This window comes from Bombina bombina, chromosome 6 (genome assembly GCF_027579735.1).
Source record: "Bombina bombina isolate aBomBom1 chromosome 6, aBomBom1.pri, whole genome shotgun sequence".
Taxonomy (NCBI): Eukaryota; Metazoa; Chordata; class Amphibia; order Anura; family Bombinatoridae; genus Bombina; species Bombina bombina.
This window is the reverse complement of record NC_069504.1, coordinates 42,154,293-42,172,475: the sequence shown is the minus strand read 5'-3', so window position 1 is coordinate 42,172,475 and position 18,183 is coordinate 42,154,293. Positions and strand designations below refer to the sequence as shown.

The window sequence follows — 18,183 nt, the reverse complement described above, 5'->3', positions numbered from 1 at the left end:
ACCATTTGTGTCATGATTGCACAAGCAGTATGTAAATAATGTCAGTGAGTAACCCAAAGTTTGTAAAAAAAGTTAACAATTTTTTTTTTATGATCGCATTTGGTGCTGAAATTGGGGCATGAAATATACCAAAATTGGCCTAGATCAATACCTTTGGTTGTTTACTTAAAAATAAAAATATATAGTTTTGACAGGTAAATAAAAAAAACAAGGTTCTTCTCTGAAATTCCAGTAGCAAAGGGGTTAATTAGCTTAAAAATAAAATGCTCTAAATAAATAGAATATTTTCATTCTACACTAGAATTATTATTATTGTTTATGTGTAAAGAATCTCTAATTCTACAGTGCATAATGTCCCTTTAAATATCCCTTTAGTGACTTGTGAACTACTGGTGCAATGCCGCCCCCTGCAGATTTGCTGCCAATCAGCCGCTAGCAGGGGGTGTCAATCAGCCCAATCGTATAGGATCGGGCGGATTGCAGACCGCAGCCTCAGAGGCAGCGGGTCAGTTATGGAGCAGCGGTCCTTAGCCTGCTGCTTCATAACTGCTGTTTCCGGTGAGCCTGAAGGCTCGCGCAGAAACGGGCAACATTCGAAGCTTGATCCTTCGTCCCCTTGGTCTGTGCACTCATGTATTCTCCCTTGCTTTGCTTTTGTCAGGGTGATAACGGAAGACCAGGAACAAACGGACTAGCAGGAGGCATGGTAAGTCAGCAAATTCCATAATGGTACCCAAACCTGTAACCCAGGTTCACGTGCATTTGCATAACGTTAAGGCGCTGGACAGAGAAAAAGTCTAACTGTAATCATATTACACACATAGAAAAACTAATATTACATTGTTGTCAATCACATAATTTTAGAACACTAAAAGAATTATCTACTGAATTAACTGCAATTTTTTTACAGCAATAATGAGCCATTCAGAGGGTCATGTGACTTGGCATTGAAAATATATATAAATTATAATATTATGGGCCAGATTACAAGTGGAGTGCAAAATATCTTTCAAGAGGGTGAAAATGTGCGCTGGTATTAGAAGTTAGGTGCAATGTGAACGCGACCTTGCGTTTGCATTGCATGGAAGTTTAGAGCTCATTAGATTGTGCTTCCATAGGCTCCAATGGGAGCCTCATTCTCATGCCGTCAGACATGGCATGAGAACCTAGAGAAGCGAAGGGAGTAAGCCGTGCAGCGATGGGCAGCAGATTTAAATATACAGTACACATATTAACACATAAATAAGCATATACATATATTTACATGGAGCGCACAGTTCCCCATAAAATGCAATATAAAGGCACTTTTCAGTGTAGGTTTTTTTTCTAACATCCACACCGCAAACTAATAACCCTTTAAAACTGCTTGGTGCAGTTATTTTTTATTTTAGGGCCAATGGGAGCACTTTTTGAAAATTAAAGATCTGATCTCTGGTTAATTTTCAGAGTGATAATTGCTACTGCAAACTCGTGGTAGCAATAACCAGCCACTTGTAATGGCTGGTTATTTATAACGCGCCTGTAAATGGGCGAATTTGCCCATTTACAGATGCCCAATAAATTAGCGCTCCACTTGTAATCTAGCCCTATATGTTTATGTATAATTATATATATACATATAAATATATATATATATATATATAATGTATTTCTATCTATCTATCTATCTATCTATCTATCTATCTATCTATCTATATATATATATACACACTGTATACACTTGCACATATATATTTATATATAAAAACACATCCACGGGTATCTGTAGATACATTTATCAATACATACATTCCCAAAATAGTTACACAGTTACACACAAAAAACAAGGCAGACATCCGTCCATACAGATATACCTATATTAAACTTAATAAATGCAATTCCTGTATCCATGAGCACAAATAGCCTTTACATGAAAACACATATTTGTATATACAGTAAGTGCATAAATTCACACATATTAATTTGTATATCCATACATGCAAGGCGGCACCCATACAAATTTATACACACGCTAACATATGAACACAAAGATTATTACCTACAGGCACATCCATTCACACATACCCACCAACCTGATACATAAATAAACTCATACTCACTTTTAGAAAACAATAAAATAAAAGGATATACAATTCCTTTCTGAAATGCACTCGTAGTAAAGATTTGACTAGACGCATTTTCACAATATATTCGAAGGGGTTGTAATAGAGGACTCAAGCCACCCCCTCCGCAGAAGACCCTGCAGGTGCTTTAGGAATGGTCCTACACCTACCCATTTGCCAGACAAACTTTGTTAAGTTGTCTATAGGACACACACCCACACTGCCACTACCTCAAAGTCGAATGGCATGCCCCCTGCATTACCTGATCCAGTGTGTGTTTGTGTGTTAGTGTCAGTGTGTGTCTTTGTGTATCACTATCAGTGTGTGAATGTGTCAACGTGTGTCTTTCTGTGACAGTATAAGTGTGTGTCTTTGTGTGTCACTATCAGTGTGTGAATGTGTCAATGAGTGTCTTTGTGTGTCAGTATCAGTGTATGAATGTGTAAGTGTGTGTATTTGTATTAGTGTGTGAACATGTAATTGTGTCTGTGTGTCAGAATCAGTGTGTGAATGTGTCAGTGTTTGTCTTTGTGTGACAGTATACGTGTGTGTCTTTGTGTGTCACTATCAGTGTGTGAATGTGTCAGTGTATGCATTTGTGTGTCACTATCAGTGTGTGAATGTGTCAGTGTGTGCCTTTGTGTGTCAGTATATGTGTGTGTCTTTGTATGTCACTATCAGTGTGTGAATGTGACGTGTGTGTATTTGTGTGTCACTATCAGTGTGTGAATGTGTCAGTGAGTGTCTTTGTATGTCAGTATTAGTGTGTGAATGTGTCAGTGTGTGTCTTTGTGTGTCACTATCAGTGACAGTATCAGTGTATGAAGGTGTCAGTGTGTGTCTTTGTGTGACAGTATCAGTGTTTGTGTGTCAGTATGATTGTGTGCATGTGTCATTGGGCATCAGTATTTGTATGTGTGTTACAGTGTGTGGGATTTTGTGAGTCTGCATTGGATTATTTTTTGTGTGTGTGTGTGTGTGTGTTTGTGTGTCCATAATAAATTGGGTGTGTGTGTGTGTAAGTCTGCCAGTGTGAGGATGTGTCTGTATCAGTTTGTTTGAGTGTCTGTCTTAGAGACACACATAGACCCTTTATGTCAGCATTATTAGTGCGCATTTCACGTGCAATGTTTGTTACTTTGTTCAGCATATGAGTGTGTAGGTGTACAACAGAATGTAACAAATTATAATGAGTAATTTGAAGCAGAAAATAAAATGATTCTGAGGACACCACAGGAACACTTTTATGAAATAGTTAATGTAACTGCAAAGCTTAATGTATTATATCAAGCACTTAAAGACTTGGAGGAGGGGGTGTCACTGAGCCCCTCGCAATGTGAAGTTTTATTGTTTTCTACGTTTGTCGCCCATGTACTGAAGTGCTGGTCATTTCCAATCTCTGATTGCTTTGATCGCTAATCTCATTTTTATCATTAACGTCCTGTCTCATTAGGATAATTTATCACACGTGCTCTCATTTCCCCCTGTCTGTTCATATAATATTGTGAATGTTTGCAGTTTCCATAACAACTTGTTTCTTGCTTCAGATAAACACTTTTTCCCCTCTAATTCATGTTTAGGCATTTGTCATCTAATTAACCCTTTGGCACCTGAGCTTTTCAGCTCTGATGCACGATGAACACTATTAATATCTGAGTACTCTGTAACCCTTGCTTTCGCTCCTGCCTCGCTGTTCCTGCTGTGTTCCTGCAGAAAACATCATATACCGTGAGATTCACCTTCCAAAGATAGACAGAAGCAGCACAAATTATCAAAGATAATGATTCCAGTAAAAAAGAAATACATAATAAAACACACAAAAGATATCTATACTTTTTTATAACTCCTAATAATACTAAACTAAATAATTAAGATTCATTAAGAAAACACATATTTTCATAATTCATAAGCAATAAAAAAATGAACTGCTATCTATACAAACAGAAAGAATAATACATTGATGCATCAATTAAATTTGTTAATACACATTCACCTAGATTATGAGTTTTGCGGTACGGCTATACCGCTGAAAAATTGCCCATTGCACTTGGAATGGCCAGTAATACATATTACGAGTTGCGTTGGTATAGGCTGTAATGCAAGCATTTTAGCCTTAACGCAACCCTCCATTCCACACTCAAAAAATGACTTTTGAGTGTGGGATTTTCCATAGCGCTGTATTACAGGTTGTGCGGTCCAGCTAAAATGCTTGCATTACAGCCTATACCAACACGATCCATTTCGCAGTCTAAGACCAGTAGTTATGGATTTTGCAAAACCAAAATGTTTCACAAAACTCATAACTAAAATGTTACAACACCCATAAACTATTAACCCCTAAACCACCACCCTCCCGCATCGCAAACACTATATTAAACCTATTAACCCCTTATCTGTCGCCCACCCACATCTCCGACACTAAAATAAACCTATTAACCCCTAAACCGCCGGCCCCCCACATCGACAAAACACTATATAAACGTATTAACCCCTAAACCGCCAGCCCCTAATCCACCACTCCCTGACATCGCTGACACTATATAAACCTATTAACCTCTAAACCACCAGCCCACACATCGCAACTAATAAACTAAACCTATTAACCCCTAAACTGCCAGACCCCCACATCACAAAAACCCTAAACTATTAACCCATAAACCTAACACCCCCCCCTAACTTTAAATTAAAAGTTACAATATAACTATCTTAAAATAAATAAAAACTTAACTGTGAAATAAAAAAACCTAAGATTAAACTATAAATTAACCTAACATAACTATTCTAATAAAATAAAAAAAACTAACCGTCTTTCCCCATTGATGTCTATGGGGGAAAGCGCGCACGAGCACGTAAACTCAGCCCTTGGCTTTTGTGCGGTATGGAGCTTAACGCACCATAACGCACAGCACAAGGAGGTTTTTCAGTAACTCGTAATGGCAGCGGTATGGAAAGTGCGGTTATTTACCGTTATTTACGCACCCAGTATTGCGCAAAACTCAGAATATAGGTGAATGTTATTTGTTATCCTTTTAATGAAAAAAAAACCCCCACTACATTAACTAACGAACCTAAACTGCTAAAACCCCTGCACTTCATACTATAACCTCCGAACTACAGGGCACCTACTCCCACTGTTCTTTTAAACAACAAACTGCCAAATCACTGCACACCTAACCATCCTAACTGTGACCCCCACCACCAAACTTAGTCCCCTAACTACTGACACCCAAACTTAACCCTTAAAGGGACAGTCAACACCAGAATTTTTGTTGTTTTAACCCTTTAAGGACACAGCTTTCAGTTTGCTCAATTGTTTTATGACGGAAAAATTCCGTCATATGTCCTTAAGAGGTTAAAAGATAGATAATCCCTTAATTACCCATTCCCTAGTTTGCATAACTAACACAGTTATAATTATACACGTTTTACCTCTGTAATTACCTTGTATCTAAGCCTCTGCAGACTGCCCCCTTATTTCAGTTCTTTTGACAGACTTGCATTTTAGCCAATCAGTGCTCACTCCACGGTAAAGTCACGTTCATGAACTCAATGTTATCTATATTAAACATATGAACTAATGCCCTCTAGTGGTGAAAAAACTTTCAAAATGCATTGAGATTAGAGGCGGCCTTCAAGGTCTATGAAATTAGCAAATGAACGCCCTAGGTTTAGCTTTCAACAAAGAATAGCAAAAGAACAAAGCAAAATTGGTGATAAAAGTAAATTGTTTAAAATGACATGCCCTTGAATCATGAACGTTTTTTTGGACTTGACTGTCCCTTTAACTGTGACCACCACACTTACACTCCTAACTACCAAACTTAATCCCCTTACTACTGACACCCAAACTTAACCCTTAACTGTGACCACCGGCCTTAACCTTCTAACAACCAAACTTAATCCCCATACTACTGACACACAAATGTAACCCTTAACAGTGACCACCACATTTAACCCCCTAACCACCAAACATAATCCCCTAACTGCTGACAAAATGTAGCAAACAAATATCAAACAAATGCAGGAGGAATTGAGGGCCCTATTCCTGTGGGAATTTAAAATCTAGATGGGTAGGAGGGTGAGAAACAGGTGGTGGGGGCTGCAAGGATGAGAATGATGTTAGTGCAGAGTTAGATGAGGGCAATTATTAGGTAGGGGGGATTCATTAGTTACTGAGTTGGGTGGTGGCTTCCCTGAATTACCCAAAAGAAGACTAATATTATGTGGAAGAAAAGTTGCAATTATATATATATAGGAATGTAGAATCCTGAGGGGAAAGAAAGGAGGCTGATCCAAGACAAATAGGTAGTTTATTCAACAAGGTTGCAGGTGCACAGGTGAGTAGGCAAACTTAACACCTGATGCGTTTCGCGCATGCGCACGTGCGCTTCATCAAAGGTCACAGTTTAACATATGCTGCATCACTATACATTGCTCAGCATAATTGTGGGACTTTTTGCAGCAACTCAGCTTGAATCACCATCCTGCATATGAACATTCATTATTATTTTGGAACTTTCCACTAAGCGACTATAGCTGATCCTACTTGCTTTATACATTTGCTAATAGTTCTTTTTCTTATGCATGTTTATATATATATATATATATATATATATATATATAAATAAAGGTGTACACAGCTAAAAGATCAGCCTACCATAATGACAGACAGCACCCTATGGGCTGTGATATAAAACCTCACTTTCATGACTAAGATTAAAACAAAATGTGCAATCTATATAATGGATTTCACCACTTTTTATGCTTTTGTTAAAACACAGCTTCTTTACAAAAGAGCACTCTGGGGTAAATTTCAATACATTTAATTTTTTCTTTACAACTATTACTTCTGGAACCTAACCCCGGCGTAAACTAAGGGCTACCTGTAAATAAAAAATAAAAATATTTATCAGCATCTTGACAAAATTAATATTTCCCATTTGAAATGTATTTAAAACAAACAAAAAATACTCTCACTTTTTATACATCCTCCATTCTGTTTCAACCTCCCATCTAATCGCCTCTAGAGACTGAATATTTAAAAACAATATTTCTGAGTTTATTTTAGACATTTCTTCCATATAATTTTATAATTTTAGCCTGATTTGTTTTGTACACATCTGCTATGCAGTCAGCTTGTCAGACACTGTGTAACTGAATTTCATCTATATCCTAGCACTATGTGACTTAATTGCTATAAACATATGGATTGCTATAAACATATGGACTGAGAAACAGCTTAACTCATAAGTTGAATATCCATATGTAAAATTGCTGTTTCAATAGACCTTGAAATCGTATTATGATTACATTAAGTAAAAAAAACCAGGTACGTGACATTGACGAATATGTATATATACAGTATATAAAATGATGAAGATACGCACTCTCTGGGTTTTTCAAAATGATTAATTTATTATAAACTGTGATGTTTTAGGGATCAAACTTTCCCATTCATCAGTCTAATAAAGGGGAGGGTTTGATCCCCGAAATTTTAGAGTTTATAATAAATGAATCACCCAGAAACCCAGATAGTGTGGATCTTCATCTTCGTGTTTATCCTTAATGTTCCTGACACCCTGGCAATCTGTTTTGAGGTGAGAGTGCAAATTGCCAGTGACTGTGATATAGATATATACAGTATATATTCAATAGGTATTTTAACTTGCGCTGTGCGAGTAGCACATGTTTAATATGCTTATAAAGTTCCTCCTGGTATATTTCAATAGCTGCTACATCTGAGGATTCTACTATCACCAATGGAAAGGGTGGTTTTAAGGTATGAAGTATGGGGTCCAGATGTCAGTGCTAATAGACATAAAAAGAAAACAACTTATGGTGCAGTATGAAAGCAATAGTGTAATGTGTAGCAATAAATATTAGAATAATGCTCACCTTATTTGACCTCAAACTTGTGAGGTATGTTGATTGCACAGAGGGGATTTTTTATCCCTATCTGTGTTAAACATGTTTTCCTATCTGTGGCCCGTTAGAGTATGGTATTTATTTCAACAACCTCTTGAAGTAAGATATTTTTTTGCTTCTCCTCTGTGGGGTATGGTGAAAATTCCTGGAGTTGGAGCTTGTCCCTTCTCCTCTGTGGGGTATGGTGAAAATTCCTGGAGTTGGAGCTTGTCCCCTCTCCTCTGTGGGGTATGGTGAAAATTCCTGGAGTTGGAGCTTGTCCCTTCTCCTCTGTGGTGTATGGTGAAAATTCCTGGAGTTGGAGCTTGTCCCTTCTCCTCTGTGGGGTATGGTGAAAATTCCTGGAGTTGGAGCTTGTCCCTTCTCCTCTGTGGGGTATGGTGAAAATTCCTGGAGTTGGAGCTTGTCCCTTCTCCTCTGTGGGGTATGGTGTAAATACCTGGAGTTGGAGCTTGTCCCTTCTCCTCTGTGGGGTATGGTGTAAATACCTGGAGTTGGAGCTTGTCCCTTCTCCTCTGTGGAGTATGGTGAAAATTCCTGGAGTTGGAGCTTGTCCCTTCTCCTCTGTGGAGTATGGTGAAAATTCCTGGAGTTGGAGCTTGTCCCTTCTCCTCTGTTGAGTATGGTGTAAATTCCTGGAGTTGGAGCTTGTCCCTTCTCCTCTGTGGGGTATGGTGTAAATTCCTGGAGTTGGAGCTTGTCCCTTCTCCTCTGTGGGGTATGGTGAAAATTCCTGGAGTTGGAGCTTGTCCCTTCTCCTCTGTGGGGTATGGTATAAATTCCTGGAGTTGGAGCTTGTCCCTTTTCCTCTGTGGGGTATGGTGTAAATTCCTGGAGTTGTAGCTTGTCCTTTCTCCTCTGTGGAGTATGGGGAAATTCCTGGGAGTTGGATCTTGTCCCTTCTCCTCTGTGGGGTATGGTGTAAATTCCTGGATTTGGACCTTGTCCCTTCTCCTCTGTGGGGTATGGTGAAATTCCTGGAGTTGGAGCTTGTCCCTTCTCCTCTGTGGGGTATGGTGTAAATTCCTGGATTTGGACCTTGTCCCTTCTCCTCTGTGGAGTATGGTGTAAATTCCTGGATTTGGACCTTGTCCCTTCTCCTCTGTGGAGTATGGTGTGAATTCCTGGAGTTGGAGCTTGTCCCTTCTCCTCTGTGGGGTATGGTGTAAATACCTGGAGTTGGACCTTGTCCCTTCTCCTCTGTGGAGTATGGTGTAAATTCCTGGAGTTGGAGCTTGTCCCTTCTCCTCTGTGGGGTATGGTGTAAATACCTGGAGTTGGAGCTTGTCCCTTCTCCTCTGTTGAGTATGGTATAATCACTTATATAAGTGAGGGATATGTTTCTGAAGAATGTGTTGGAAACACTTGTGGGTTTTAAAAATAAAACCCACAAACCCACAAACGTTAAAACACAAACACCATGTTTGTGTGATTATATACACATTAAAACTGAGGGTGAAATCCCCAAAAGGTACTGATAATACTGTTTGGTAGGGTTAGACTGTCTAGCTGGTGCGGAATCTAGCACACCTGAAGTAAACTTTATCCCAAAGTTTAAAGAGTTATAATTAGTTGTGGTAGGTGGCACAAACCAAGTTGCTATTCCCAATGTGTCTTACTGTAAATATGTGTGATAATATGTGGGCTCAATATATGTTAATGTTTTGATGAGTACTATTTTATATTCTCTTATGGAAAAAATTGGATGTCGAAACTTTTTTAAAAAAAATATATATATTATACTTTATTCGATTCCGGTAAATTTACCCAATAATAGTGATGCTAAAAGTACAATTAAACAAATATTATTACAAATTCCTTCAAAGTTTAAAAAATGACACCGGTGTCTCTATATATCTATGTATAAAATGTACGTAATATATAAAAATATATGAATATATAAAAATTAAATTAAAATAATATCGTTGAAATCTTGCAATTTATACAGTTATAGGTTTATCACAAGTTGTAATTTCTAACAAAATGTTTGTAAATACAATTTAATAGTGGATAAGACAATAGTTGCTGTATAGTTCATATAGGATACTTTGTTTCAAGTTCAGCTGTGCAATTGAGATCTTATCTTAGGTAACTATATATCAAATGTAGAGGTATGTTGGTGCGATTTTTATCACACTGTGATACAAGTATACAAATTAGTACCTTGAAGTGTATCTGTTTGATATCACTTTTGTGAGATGATTGCGGTTAAATAAACGCCGATATGCCAATAATTTGCTGGTGGCAGTTCTATATGGACTGCTTGCGGTTAAATAAATGCTAGCTTTGGTTTCCTCTTGTTAGGTGGGCTTATCTGTTTGCTGCGAGAAAATTCACTTTTATATAAATGCTTGTGTAGTTGCCGTGGCCGCTTTGTTATCTTGTTCTTTGTCAGTCAGTGACCGATCGCGCTCTTAAGGATTTTTTGGTGGAATCTTCGTTGCGGTTAGGTGCTAACCGTTTGCTGATGTTTTTTAAGTATCTCCGGTTTTTCTATTCTGTGGCTTGTCTGTCGGTCAGTGACCGATCACAATGGTATGGTTGTTGGATGACCTCCTGATGTGGAATATTTGCGTGCCTCTCCGGTCCTTTGTTCCCAGGTTTCTTTGATGTCGGTCAGTGACCGATCTGGGTACTGAAATGTGGTTATAGGATAAGTAGAAAGTTTGTGGGATAAGTAGAAAGTTTGTAGGATAAGTAGAAAAAGGAATTCTAGTTATCAATGTGATCTTTGCGGTTAAATATATGCCGCTAGGTAGGAACTTGAATATTTCACCAGGGTATAGCTGGTATTCTCTTTGTCTTCTCAAATCCTTTGCAGGTGTGCTCTGGTATCAACGCGTTTCGGCTGGACAGCCTTTTTCAAGATACCAGATGTGGGGATTCAAGGCTATTTAAAGCCTCTATAATTTAGCAATTAAATCACTAATTGATGATATACATAAAAATCAAAAAAAGTTCAAGAACATTTAAAATGCTGCTTTATTATATAACATAGGTATCCTTGGGTCTTAGTTATAATATAGTAGGGTGACTTTATGTAGCGATAAACATTTTATATGATTACTTTTAAAATAGAGAGAGATATTATATATCTTAATGTCAATCACTTTTAGAGTGTTTATTTTAATCACTCTATATAACAAAGGATATTGTTAAAAGGTTTCTGTAATTAGAGCGTAATATTAGAGTGAAATAATTTGTCTATACTTATCGTTGTATGGATGTTTAACCATAAAGTATAGTTAAAAACGGGGCCAATGGTGAATAAAAGAATATAAAACTATAATAAAGAACTATATGGAATCTAAAATAATACTTTTAGACCATATTTAGATACATGTGTTTTAATAATCTTCTAATATGTTAAATCGATATATAGCTATGCGTATTAGATTATCATGATCCAATGAGTGTGTTGTACCACTATTTTTCTATTTTTTGTGGATATTAGTATTATCGGATGGGAGATTAGCCTTCTTGTATGAGTTTTTAAAATTATTGTAGGAATTTTTAAAATTTCAAGTTGTGTGTCCTTAGACTGTAAAACTAAGTGATAATTTTGTCAAATATATATATATATTTTATTTTAGAATTCTATTGTATTTAATCAACTTGGTTTGTTAGTGTGATGGCTTGGTTTTTATGATCTTTATCTTTAAAAATAGCCTATGTGTTTGTTTGAATTTCAAGTGGTATGTCCTTAGACTGTAAAACTATATACTTTTTTTTTTTTTTTTTTTCTTGAGTAGTTTTATTATGTTACATCAATATGTTTTAATGGTGTGTTTGTGTGTTTTAATGATATTTATCTTATAGAATTGCATTGAGGTCTAGTTCGCTATTGAGGCCTTTTGTGTGTAGAGTTTTCATTTTGAAAATCAATTCTGCTTCATGGTATAGTAGCTTCTTTTCCATATTTCCACCTCTACATCTGCCTTTATTTTCTTAATGCCCCAGAATTTCATGTCATTTGGGTTACCTTTGTGGAATTCTTTAAAGTGGGCATAAAGTCTGGTATTATCTTTTTCTTTTTCTATGCATCTGATGTGTTCTCTTATTCTTTCTTTCAGTTTCCTTCCCGTTTGACCTAGGTACTGTAGTTTACATGAGCACTGAATTAAATAGATTATGTTGGTGTCAGTGCATCTTATGGTGTCATTAATCTTCAGTTCTTTCTGGGTTACATTAGATTTTACCTTTTTGGTTTTGGTGCTAAATTTGCATGATTTGCATACATGACATGGAAAAAATCCTAATAGTTTTTCATTGTTTAAGTTGTATTGCTGAGGACCTGTTTTTGATTTAAATTCGCTTGGCGCTAGGATATTCTTTAAATTGGTGGCCTTTCTGAATATAACGTCAGGGCGATGTTTTAGTCTTTTCCCTATTATAGGGTCACTTCTGGCTATGTGCCAGTGTTTCTTTACAATGTTCTCAATTAGTTTATGTTGACTAGAAAATGATGTGATAAATGGAATGTCATATGGATCTTTTTCTGCCTTGTTAGTCATATTGCTGTCTTCTAGTAGTGACCTCCTATCTGTTTGTCTAACTAGTTTGTTGGTTTCTAGTAGTTGTTTAGGGTGGTATCCTTTCTCTAAAAATCTGTTGTGTAAGATCTCTGCTTGTGAGTCATAATCTGCAAGGTGTGTGCAGTTTCTTCTAATTCTTGAGAATTGCCCTTTTGGTATGTTTCTTTTCCATTTATTGTGATGGCAGCTTTTAAAATCAATATAGCTGTTGGCATCGACTTTTTTAAAAAAGGTGGTTGTAGTTATTTCATTATTTATTATAGATATTTCTATATCCAGAAAATTAATTTTTACTTTGTTATATTCATATGTAAATATTAATCCGAAATCATTGGTGTTAAAATCTGAAATGAATTGTTCTAGTAGTTCCTCATCACCTTTCCAGATAATGAATATATCATCAATAAACCTTTTGTAGAGCACGAGATTCGCACCCCACGGTGTTCCGGACAAAAATAGTTCTTCAAAGTGCCCTACGAACAAATTTGCGTAACTGGGTGCGAATCTCGTGCCCATGGCTGTGCCCCTTTTTTGCAAATAGTAATGCCCATTAAATGAAAAATAGTTATTCTTTAGAATAAACTCCATACAATCTAATATGAATTCTTGCTGTACTTTTGACATTTCTGTATCTCTTAATAGATAGGAATGAGTAGCCTCTAGACCTTTCTGGTGTTCTATGCAAGTGTATAAAGAACTCACATCACACGTGACTAGGATGTAATTATCTTCCCATTTTAAATTTTCTATTAGATTTAAAAAATGTTTGGTGTCTTTGAGATGTGATGGTATATATTTCACATATTTCTGTAGGTAATAATCTGTGTATTGCGATAGGTTGGATGTTAGGGAGTCAATTCCTGAGATGATTGGTCTGCCTGGGGGGTTGGTGATGCTTTTATGGATTTTGGGCAGGAAATAAAAGACTGGTGTCCTTGGGTGATCAATTGCTAGAAATCTACTTTCTTGGTTATTAAGAATACCTTTGTTTTTTGCTGTAAGTATCATTTTGTCCAAGTTTTTCTTCATGGATTCTAAGGGGTTCCCAGTCAATTTTTTATATGTTGCCTCATCTCCCAATAATCTATATGCTTCATTAAGGTAGTTTACAGTGTCCATTATAACCACTCCCCCACCTTTATCAGCTTGTTTAATCGTTATGTCTTTGTTCTCTTTTAGATCTTTTAAAACTAAATGTTCTTTTTTGGTTAGATTCCATTTTAAGTCTTTTTTATCATCTATTTTTTCAATATCTTCTTTTACCTTTTCTTCGAATATTTCTATTGCACTACCTTTTTCTTGTGTGGGGTTGAAATCAGATTCCTGTTTGAGATTGGTATGAATGTATGTGGAAGTATAGTTAATAGTGCTTTCTAAAGGATTTTTTAGAAAATATTTTTTAAGTGCTAGTTTCCTTGTGAACTGGTTGACATGGATTAGAGTCTCAAATTTGTTGATTCTATTGGTTGGTGCGAAGGATAATCCTTTACTTAATACAGATTTCTGTTCATTGTTGAGAGCTGTTTTACTGAGATTAAAAATGCCCTTTGGTTCTATTTGGATTTTTTCGTGGCTTTCTTTGGTTCTCCCTCCTCTTCCTCTGTGTCCTCTAATCTTCTTTTGCCTTTTGGGGGGTCGTGGGTTTGGATTGGGCCCTCGTCTAAAAAAGATAACCTAGAACTGTGTGTTTTTACTGGAACTGCTGGTGTTCTGTGATCTTCATTTTCGTGAGTTAATGAACTGTATCTGTTATTAGTTTCAATATTTCTTTCCGTCTGGTGGTTGTGTGATTCTTTGTGTCTAGGTGAATGTGTTTTCCTCTGGTGATTTATCGGTGTTTCCCAATCTTTTTGTTCTGTGTGCTGATATCTCCAGTTAGTGTGCATATTGTCTTCGTTGTGCCTGTTATTCCTAACTCTGTGGTTAGTTGGTGTTTCGCAATCTTTTTGTTCTGTGTGTTGGTATCTCCAATTCGTGTGCATATTATCATCATTGTGTCTATTATTCATATCTCTGTGTTTATCAAAACACCTATTGCTGTGATTATGTGAATTTTTGTTGTAGTCTCTTTCATTTCTAAAATCATCATTTCTATATTGATCATTGTTTTGATTTTGATAGTCTCGTTGATTATCATTAAAATGTCTATAGCTGTAGTGTGTAGAGAAATTTCTTTGTTCTCTATTTTTTAAATCATAATTTCTATTGTGATTATAATTATATCTCCAGTGTCCTTGATTCCTATAATCGTGGTTGTTTCTATATTCATAATTATGTGATTTGTGATCTCTGTAATCGTTATAGTAGTTATCAGTGTCATGTTGTCTATTGAAATTGTTTCTATTATTTCTATTGTAATTTTTGTTAGTATATTGTCTCTCATTAGGATTCCTATTTTGCATAGTGTTTCTATTTGTGATTCTTTCTCTTTGGTCATTTCGTGAAGTTTGGTATGTTGTGTTGTTAGAAGCTTCTATATCATTCATTGGTTTTCTACTGCTGAATAGATGTTTATGGTTCTCGGATTTAGTATCAGGGTCTTGATTATCTATTCCCTTATAGTCACTTAAATCTCTGTTGAATTTCCTCCATTTTACTTCAAGAATATCTTTGTTTAAATCGCCTAATTTTTTAGCTATTTCTTGTTGTTTTGAATTTAGTGTATCGTTCAGTGTTGTCTTATCTAGTATTTCTTTACAATTTTGGATTTTTATCCCTAGGTCTTGTGTGGTGGCTTCTCTGGATTTTATGATTACATTTATAAGTTTGCTGGAAGCTGTTTCTAGAATATCATACCACTCTTTTTGATGTTCTTCATTAAGTTCAAAGGTGCAGTCTTTTTTAGCCTAAGTCCCCTTGGGACCATATTTTCTTTAATATACTTTTTAAGAAAAGCTAGTTCGAATTTTTGTTTGATTTCTTTAAAAAGGATGTTCTCTAACTCACTTAATGTGTCTCTTTCATTTATGGTGTCGCTTTTGTATTTATTATATGTTGAGTCTGATGGGTCTATCTTTTTGTGTATATCATCCAATATGCTATCTCTAGTGCCAAAAATATCCATAGTGAGTTTGTATGGACTTGATATATGCTGTATATTATCCTTTTGTATAAAACATAGAGGATACCAGTTTGGACAGTCTGGGGATAATTAGTAATACATGTTTGGTAGGGTTAGACTGTCTAGCTGGTGGGGAATCTAGCACACCTGAAGTAAACTTTATCCCAAAGTTTAAAGAGTTATAATTAGTTGTGGTAGGTGGTGCAAACCAAGTTGCTATTCCCAATGTGTCTTACTGTAAATATGTGTGATAATATGTGGGCTCAATATATGTTAATGTTTTGATGAGTACTATTTTATATTCTCTTATGGAAAAAATTGGATGTCGAAACTTTTTAAAAAAAAAATATATATTATACTTTATTCGATTCCGGTAAATTTACCCAATAATAGTGATGCTAAAAGTACAATTAAACAAATATTATTACAAATTCCTTCAAAGTTTAAAAAATGACACCGGTGTCTCTATATATCTATGTATAAAATGTACGTAATATATAAAAATATATGAATATATAAAAATTAAATTAAAATAATATTGTTGAAATCTTGCAATTTATACAGTTATAGGTTTATCACAAGTTGTAATTTCTAACAAAATGTTTGTAAATACAATTTAATAGTGGATAAGACAATAGTTGCTGTATAGTTCATATAGGATACTTTGTTTCAAGTTCAGCTGTGCAATTGAGATCTTATCTTAGGTAACTATATATCAAATGTAGAGGTATGTTGGTGCGATTTTTATCACACTGTGATACAAGTATACAAATTAGTACCTTGAAGTGTATCTGTTTGATATCACTTTTGTGAGATGATTGCGGTTAAATAAACGCCGCTATGCCAATAATTTGCTGGTGGCAGTTCTATATGGACTGCTGGCGGTTAAATAAATGCCGCTTTGGTTTCCTCTTGTTAGGTGGGCTTATCTGTTTGCTGCGAGAAAATTAACTTTTATATAAATGCTTGTGTAGTTGCCGTGGCCGCTTTGTTATCTTGTTCTTTGTCGGTCAGTGACCGATCGCGCTCTTAAGGATTTTTTGGTGGAATCTTCGTTGCGGTTAGGTGCTAACCGTTTGCTGATGTTTTTTTAAGTATCTCCGATTTTTCTATTCTGTGGCTTGTCTGTCGGTCAGTGACCGATCACGATGGTATGGTTGTTGGATGACCTCCTGATGTGGAATATTTGCGTGCCTCTCCGGTCCGTTGTTCCCAGGTTTCTGTGATGTCGGTCAGTGACCGATCTTGGTACTGAAATGTGGTTATGGGATAAGTAGAAAGTTTGTGGGATAAGTAGAAAGTTTGTAGGATAAGTAGAAAAAGGAATTCTAGTTATCAATGTGATCTTTGCGGTTAAATATATGCCGCTAGGTAGGAACTTGAATATTTCACCAGGGTATAGATGGTATTCTCTTTGTCTTCTCAAATCCTTTGCAGGTGTGCTCTGGTATCAACGCGTTTCGGCTGGACAGCCTTTTTCAAGATACCAGATGTGGGGATTCAAGGCTATTTAAAGCCTCTATAATTTAGCAATTAAATCACTAATTGATGATATACATAAAAATCAAAAAAAGTTCAAGAACATTTAAAATGCTGCTTTATTATATAACATAGGTATCCTTGGATCTTAGTTATAATATAGTAGGGTGACTTTATGTAGCGATAAACATTTTATATGATTACTTTTAAAATAGAGAGAGATATTATATATCTTAATGTCAATCACTTTTAGAGTGTTTATTTTAATCACTCTATATAACAAAGGATATTGTTAAAAGGTTTCTGTAATTAGAGCGTAATATTAGAGTGAAATAATTTGTCTATACTTATCGTTGTATGGATGTTTAACCATAAAGTATAGTTAAAAACGGGGCCAAGGAATCCTAATGAGAGACAATATACTAACAACAATTACAATAGAAATAATAGAAACAATTTCAATAGACAACATGACACTGATAACTACTATAACGATTACAGAGATCACAAATCACATAATTATGAATATAGAAACAACCACGATTATAGGAATCAAGGACACTGGAGATATAATTATAATCACAATAGAAATTATGATTTAAAAAATAGAGAACAAAGAAATTTCTCTACACACTACAGCTATAGACATTTTAATGATAATCAACGAGACTATCAAAATCAAAACAATGATCAATATAGAAATGATGATTTTAGAAATGAAAGAGACTACAACAAAAATTCACATAATCACAGCAATAGGCGTTTTGATAAACACAGAGATATGAATAATAGACACAATGATGATAATATGCACACGAATTGGAGATATCAACACACAGAACAAAAAGATTGCGAAACACCAACTAACCACAGAGTTAGGAATAACAGGCACAACGAAGACAATATGCACACTAACTGGAGATATCAGCACACAGAACAAAAAGATTGGGAAACGCCGATAAATCACCAGAGGAAAACACATTCACCTAGACAAAAAGAAACACACAACCACCAGACGGAAAGAAATATTGAAACTAATAACAGATACAGTTCATTAACTCACGAAAATGAAGATCACAGA

At 35.7% G+C, this 18,183-nt stretch overlaps 1 protein-coding gene across 1 annotated transcript in view; it reads left to right on the top strand.

The window, feature by feature from the left end:
• LOC128664316 (collagen alpha-1(VII) chain-like) overlaps positions 1 to 18,183 on the top strand; it is a 913,939-nt gene that overhangs the window by 531,788 nt on the left and 363,968 nt on the right. The window contains exon 82 of the mRNA XM_053719156.1: positions 662 to 706. Coding sequence (XP_053575131.1) covers positions 662 to 706 — 45 coding nt within the window. The remainder of the gene's footprint in view (positions 1 to 661; positions 707 to 18,183) is intronic.